Here is a 7,869-nt window from a genome sequence, read left to right as displayed (position 1 = left end):
ATAATTCAAAAGTTGGTTCTTATAATAGATCACATCCTTATTGTCAGATTCAGATTAAACTCTCACATCTTTACATCATTAGATCTTATTCAGATCAATACTCAAATTTGGATCAACTGCAAAAACATCATATTTGAATTCAGATTAGGAAACATCCGGCCTAAATCTGATCCATTTGCAACCCTGTGCCCAAAACCGAACCCCCGCGACTAACTCAGTAGCCAGGGTAGGTTCGGCTCAACCCGAATGTTAAGTTAGCATTTTTATACCCGTACTCGGGTATCTAGGTTTGGATTCGGTGAGTACCGACAGAAACCCGACGTATTTGCCGAGAACTGCATAAGCTCCAAAGAAAAGAGAGAGAGAGAGAGAGAGAGATGGGGGACGGAGATGGGTTCTGGCTGGTGAAGACGGAGGCAGGGGAGTGGTCGTGGGCAGACCAGGCGGCGAACGGCGGCGTCTCTCGTTGGGACGGCGTGAGGAACGCGCAGGCGCAGAGGTACATGAAGGAAGGGATGAAGGAGGGAGACCTCTGCTTCTTCTATCACTCGGGCGCTAGGGCAAGGGAGGTCGTCGGGGTCGTGAGGGTCATCAAGGAGTGGTACCCCTGCGAGGACAATAGAGGAGGGGCGGTGGATCTCGAGGCGGTGGGCGAGATGCAGAGGGCCGTGACACTCAAGCAAATGAAGGAGGAACAAGGCTTCGAAGGGTTCCTTATGCTGAAACAACCGCGCCTCTCCGTGATGCCTGTCCCTCCCCATGTTTGGAATCGCATCTGCGAACTCGGTGGCTTCCAGAAACCCTAGAATACCCAAATGCACTCTGTATGAAAAGGAAAAGGGGAAACCCTAGAGAAAACAAATGTTGCTGCTCTCTCTCTCTCTCTCTCTCTCTCTCTCTCTCTCTTCGAGTTTCATTTCTCTATTGATCAAGAGTTGGGGGAGTTTGTTTCAGTCTCGCTGGTATGAAAGAGGCCATCTTTCATAAGAAAGAGGGCTTCTTTCTCGCATTGGTGAAACCACCACTGAACACCCCAATATCACATTGATGAAGGTGAAACAAACGTGGGAGCATCCCCATGAGAAAGCGGTGTGGTGGTTTCTGATTATATTTCAAAAAGATTTTTCTTATGAAAACAGGGTCATGCCTCTCCCCATGGGGAAGCATTTTCCCTTCCCCGTGGGTAGGTGTCTAAACAAACGCCCCCCTTGGTTTTGAGAAGCCATGATTAATTGGAAAATCCTGATTAATCAGCTGTCGAATGCCTTGGGTAGCCTGTGACGAAACGGGGTGCGAGGAGGATGCGCGAACTCGGAAGCGATAAGCTCCACTGACTTCAAAAAAATTGCTTGTATGCGTGAGGCATGAAGTTAGTATGCACAAGAGGGAGAGGGTAAGAAACAACAATTAAAATATGAAAAAAAAATGACATTAAGTTATAATTAAGCACTGCAGTTTTTTCTTGGAATGGATTTCATTAGAAACGTAACTTTTACAGAAAAAAGGTACAATATAAAATCATTCTAATTAGGATCAAGAAAGTTCATTTTGAGGAGAAAGCAAGTTTTCTTGAAAACTACCTTCTCATGAAGCTTGAAAAGTGTCTAAAAGGGCTCCGTTTTGATCTGGCAGGGAAGACTTGTGAATGTCACCAAGTTCACGGGACATCATATCTAAGTTTAAAATCCAAGGGTGGCCTCCTTTGCTACAAGGTCTAAGATGGGTGTGCTCCGTGCTGGGTGGAGGGACCTCAAGGGCACGTTTGAAAGCCAGAAAGGTGGAGGAAAAGTGATTCAAAATTAAAAAATCAATACCTATTTTTCTAACCCTTCCAAATGAAAAACTTTTTTGAGAGTTTTGATTGGAAACATTCTTTCATGATAATGTTGACAAAAAATAGGCTTTCTCACAAGTGAAAATCAATGGAAGCAATATATCTATATCAACACAAATTAAAGAAACACACAAGATTTACTTGGTTTACGTCCACGACGATCGAAAGGTCATTTCCTTCCACTATCTTCAAAACAGAGTACAAAAAAGCATAAGTCTTACAAACACACAAAGGTGTAGAGAAAATAACAAGAGAAAAAAAAACCTCACCAAAGGAACAAATGTTCTTAAAGGACCAGCCACACGAAGCAGTCCTGAAAGAAGTGGAGAAAGAACTTTTAGCCCGTAGCCCCTAAAGTTTTCTTCACTCTCACATATATATCACCAAACAGAGAATGAGACTCGCATTTAATGTGGTAGTTGAAACGTCGTTGACAAATCGCAATACAGCTAAATGGCCAACAGTACATCGAGCTGAATCGTCAGCCACAAATCGCTATCCAACGAATTGCCTTTCACCACAAATCGTCATTCAGCTGAAACACCTTTCACCAAATAGCTATTCAACAGAGGCGCCAACAAATTGCTATTTAGCTAAAGCATCATCTGACAAATCGCTATTCAGCAGAATACAAAAAAACCGACCTTGAGACAATCAAAGGTCGTTCTTGAGAATTCCACCGAAATAATGATTATGAGCGTTACCAATGACTACGCTATAAATTATCAATTAACAAATGATCTACTTTAGCAAACAGATGAATCCCACAAAAGAGGGAAACCCAACAATTCTCCCCCTCCCGACTTATGTGGAGGCTTCGACCATTCCTACCAAGAGTCGACACTTCTCATGCTTGTCCTTAGGCAATGCCTTAGTCATCATATCTGAAGTATTGTCATCAGTGTGAACTTTCTCAAGTTGTAACAGTTTATCATTCAAGACATCATGAATCCATTGGTATCTAACATCAATATGTTTCGATCTTGAATGAAAAGAGGAATTCTTGCTCAACTGAATTGCACTCTGACTATTACAATGAAGAACATACATTTCTTGTTTTAAACCAAACTCTTGTAAGAATTTCTTCATCCATAATAATTTCTTACTTACTTATGTGATGACGATAAACTCAGCTTCTGTGGTGGAGAGAGCTACACATTTTTGTAATCTTGATTGCCATGCAACTGTTCTCCTTGCAAAAGTAATCAAATAACCAGAAGTAGATTTCCTACTATCGACATCACCAGCCATATCAGAATCTTTGAACCCATCAAGAATAGGCTCACTTTTTTCAAAACACAAACTCATTTTGGAAGTACCCTGAAGATACCTCAGAATCCATTTCATTGTTGCCCAGTGTTCTTTCTCCGGATTTGACAAAAAATGACTAACAACCCCAACTGCATGAGCAATATCCGGTCGAGTACAAACCATGACATACATCAAAGAACCAACTGCTAAAGCATAGAGAATTTTCTGCATCTCATTTTATTCTTCATCACTTGTAGGATATTGACTTGAGCTAAGTTTGAAATGGCCTGTAAGTGGACAATTAACAGACTTTGCTTTGTCTATATTGAACCTCTCAAGAACCATTTTAATATAATTCTCTTGTGATAACCATATCAACCTATGTGATCTGTCACGAACAATTCTCATTTCAAGAATTTGTCTTGATGGGCCTAAGTCCTTCATGGCGAAAGACTTACTTAGTTCTAACTTCGACTTGCTAATTTTGCTTGTGCCTTGACCCACAATTAACATATCATCAACGTAAAGCAAGAGAATAGTGAAGTTTTCATCTGAAAATTTCTTCACAAGCACACAATGGTCTGTGGTGGTTCTTGAATACCCATGCTCAGTCATAAAATAATCAAATTTCCTGTACCACTGTCTTGATGCTTGCTTCAATCCATACAAGCTCTTCTTTAATTTGCAAACTAACTGATCATTTCCCTTTTCAATAAAACCCTCAGGTTGCTCCATATAGATTTCTTCTTCTAAGTCGCCATGCAAAAATGCAGTTTTCACATCAAGCTGCTCAACTTTTAAATTCATACTTGCAGCTATACTAAGAATAGTTCGAATGGAGGACATCTTCACAACTGGTGAGAAGATCTCATCGAAATCAACTCCCTTCTTCTGACCAAATCCTTTCACAACAAGTCGTGCCTTGAATCTAGCTTAAGAGTTGTTCCCATCAATCTTTTCTCTAAAGACCCATTTGTTTTTCAAAATTTTCTTTCCTTTAGGTGGCTTCACCAAATTATAGGTGTGATTCTCGTGCAATGACTTCATTTTCTCTTTCATTGCCTTAAACCATTCAGTTTTGTTTTCATGCTCCAAAACTTCTTGATAAGTTTCTAGCTCACCTTGATCTGTTATTATCACATACCCATGTGAGGAGTATTTTCTAGACGGCTGCTTCTCCTTGGTATATCTCCTTAACGGTGATTGTAGAGGTGGCTCTGTTCCCCCTCAATTTTTGGCTTAACATTTTCTTCCTCTACATTATCATGAGATGCTTGCATCTCCTCAATGATATCCTGAATAATAGGTAATTCAAGAGGATCTAAGTCAACAAGATCTTCAGTGCTAGACTCAGTTGTCTCAAGCTTGTCAATATCTTCAATTGTTTGATCTTCCAAGAAGATATCTCAGCTTCTGACAACCTTTTTATCAATTGGATCATACAACCTGTAGTCAAATTCTTCATGCCCATAACCAAGAAATATGCACTGTTTTGCTTTAGGATCAAGCTTGGACCTCTCATCCTTTGGAATATGAACAAAAGCTCTATAATCGAATACTCTCAAATGATCATAGCAAACTTTCTTCCCTATCCAAACTTTCTTTGGAACATTGTCATTCAACGGAATAGAATGAGACAAATTAATAAGATCAATTGTTGTCCTCATTGCCTCACCCCAAAAAGATCTTGGCAATTTAGAATGTGACAACAAAAATCTGACTCTCTAAAAAATGGTGCGATTCATTCTCTCTGCAACCCCATTCTGTTGAGGTATCTTTTTTATTATCTTTTCATGTCTGATGCCATGATTAGTGCAATACTGATAAAATGGCTCAATATATTCACCACAATTATTTGAGCGAACACATTTCAACTGTCTACCCGTTTCTCTTTCAACCATGGCTTGAAAATGCTTAAATACACCCAGAACTTGATCTTTAGTTTTCAATGTATAAGCCCAAACTTTTCTAGAATGATCATAAATAAAAGTAACAAAGTATAGTCACCGCCAAGAGTCATAACCTTTAAAGGATCACATACATCATAATATACCAAATCTAGAACATGAGATTTTCTAGATACAATGTTTCTACGGAATGATACTCTATTTTGTTTACCATGAAAGCAATGAACACATATTTTCAAAGATGTACCTTTTATCCCCGCTAAAAGCTCTTTCTTGAACAAAATTTGCAATCATTTCTCACTCATATGCCCGAGCCTTCTATGTCATAGATCAGTGGATGAGTCATTTTCCACAGCATTCACAACACTCTTGCAATTCTTTGCTTGCATAGTGTAAAGAGAGCAAGTCTTCTTTCCTTTTGCTATCACCAGAGAACATTTGGATAGCTTCTACCTTCAATAACTGAAAATGTTGTTGTAGCCTTCATCATCCAACTTTCCGACAGAGATTAAATTCAGTCGAATATCTGATACATGTCTTACATCTTTAAGCAACAATTTGTAGCCAATATTTGTTTCCAAGCAAATGTCACCTATACTGATAATTTTTGACACATCTTTATTTTTCATTCGAATATTTTCAAAATCACCTTGAGAGTAAGAAGTAAAGAAATCAACCCGCGAGGTAAAATGAAATGAAGCTCAAGAATCAATTACCCAATTTGTCTCTTGTCCAACCAAATTAATGCTAGTATCATCACAGATAATCATGAGTTCACCATCTGTGACTGCAGTTGTATCATTTTGCCTTTTGTCTGATTTTTTCTCTTTGTTCTGCTCTTTAAAGTTGAGTTTTCTGCACTCCCATTTCATGTGCCCTTTCTTGTGGCAATAATAGTACTTGACGCCTTTCTTTGAACTCAAGTTTGAATGGCCTCTAGATTTGTCACTGTTGTAAGGAGCCCTACTCTTACTTTTACTTCTCCCCCGATTTTTCATCACAAGTGCCTCGAAGTGAGAATGACCTGATGATTTTCTTCTTGTCTTTTCATTCAACAGACTACTGGTAACTTGGCTCATAGTTACCATTCCATCAGGTGCAGAGTTACTGATTGTGACCACCGAGGCTTCCCAACTTTCAAGAAGTGAACTAAGAAGTAACAAGGCTTGCAACTCATCATTAAAAGTAATTTTCATAGTGGCCAACTGATTCACAATTCTCTTAATCTCATTCAAATGTTCTACAATAGAAGTGACCTCTTTATATTTGAGATTCACAAGCTTTCGAAATAGGAAAGCTTTGTTTACTGTCATCGTTCTATCATAAAGTCTCTCTAATTTGGTCCAAAGACCATGTGCTGAATTTTCAGTAGAGACATGATGAAAAATACTATCATTAATATATTGTCGAATGAAACCGACAACTTTTCGATCTAACTTTTTTTACTCGTCATGTTTCATTTCTTCTGGTTTGCCGCTATCACCCTTTATGGGTACATCCAAATCTTTACAAACCAAAAGATCTTTCATTTTTTGTTTTTCAAGTCAACAAATTTGTGGCATTCAAACTAATCATATGTTCAACATTGCCTTCTATAATTTTCACACACAAAATACAACGAATCGAAACTGGATTAACCTGCTCTGATACTAGATGTTGAGAAAAATAGGCTTTCTCACAAGTGAAAATCAATGAAAGCAATATATCTATATCAACAGAAATTAAAGAAACACACAAGATTTACGTGGTTTCCTCAAACTGAGGTATGTCTACGGCGACCGATAGGTCAATTTCTTCCACTATCTTCAAAACAGAGTTTACAAAGTGGCCAAAAGCATAAGCCTTATAAACACACAAAGGTTTAGAGAAAATAACAATAAAAAAAAACCTCACCAAAGGAACAAATGTTCTTAAAGGACCAGCCACACGAAGCAGTCCTGAAAGAAGTGGAGAAAGAACTTTTAGCCCGCAACCCCCGAAGTTTTCTTCACTCTCACATATATATCACCAAACAGAGAATGAGACTCATATTTAATGTGGTAGTTGAAACGTCGTTGACAAATCGCAATACAGCTAAATGGCCAACAGTACATTGAGCTGAATCGTCAGCCACAAATCGCTATCCAACGAATTGCCTTTCACCACAAATCGTCATTCAGCTGAAACACCTTTCACCAAATAGCTATTCAACAGAGGTGCCAACAAATCGTTGTTTAGCTAAAGCGCCATTCGATAAATCGCTATTTAGCATAATACAAAAGAACCAACTTTGAGACAATCAAAGGTCATTCTTGGGAATTCCACCAAAATAATGATTATGAGTGTTACCAATGACTATGCTATAAATTATCAATTAACAAAGGATCTACTATAAAAGGTGGAGAAATGTTTCCTACCAAGAAAAAATTTATTTTTACACTCCCATCGCCCATCTCACCACCCACCATCTCACCATCACCACCACCCTCCTCTTCCTTTCTCATTTTTCATATTTTCCTACTATGTTTTTCTCATGTTACTCAAACAAGTGAAAAACTTTTTTCTAGAAAACTTCTCTTATCAAAAACTCTTGTAGGCAAAACTTTCTTTTCCTATGAGAGTTTTTCTCTCTTCCAAACTTGCCCCAAGAGTTTTAACAAGTGAAAGCCAGCCAATGTGTGGTCGGTAATGAATGTTTTTTTCTCTTGGAAGTGAGAAAAAGTCTTATAGGAAAAGAAAGTTTTACCTATGAGAAGTTTTGATACGATAACTTTTCTAAATAAAAAGTTTTCTCTTGTTTATGTAGTATGAGATAATTTTCCCCTTCTCTCGCCTGCTCCCTCTCTCCTCTCCCTCACGGTGATCATCGGTGGCATGGTGGCCAGATCAAACGAAAGA

At 38.6% G+C, this 7,869-nt stretch overlaps 1 protein-coding gene across 1 annotated transcript; it reads left to right on the top strand.

Annotated features, from left to right (window-relative positions):
- Positions 1-377: 377 nt before the first annotated feature.
- On the top strand, positions 378-806 carry LOC149842193 (thymocyte nuclear-like protein). Its single transcript, XM_090000609.1, has one exon. It carries the CDS (start codon positions 378-380, stop codon positions 804-806), a length of 429 nt encoding a protein of 142 aa, XP_089856735.1.
- Positions 807-7,869: the final 7,063 nt, after the last annotated feature.

This window comes from Nuphar pumila, chromosome 3 (assembly GCF_984573655.1).
Source record: "Nuphar pumila chromosome 3, dmNupPumi1.hap1.1, whole genome shotgun sequence".
In the NCBI taxonomy this organism is placed as follows: Eukaryota; Viridiplantae; Streptophyta; class Magnoliopsida; order Nymphaeales; family Nymphaeaceae; genus Nuphar; species Nuphar pumila.
This window is presented reverse-complemented; position numbering and strand designations above follow the sequence as displayed.

Bases quoted from the DNA above. Each gene is read 5' to 3' on its own strand.
- LOC149842193 (XM_090000609.1), top strand. From the start codon at position 378: ATGGGGGACGGAGATGGGTTCTGGCTGGTGAAGACGGAGGCAGGGGAG.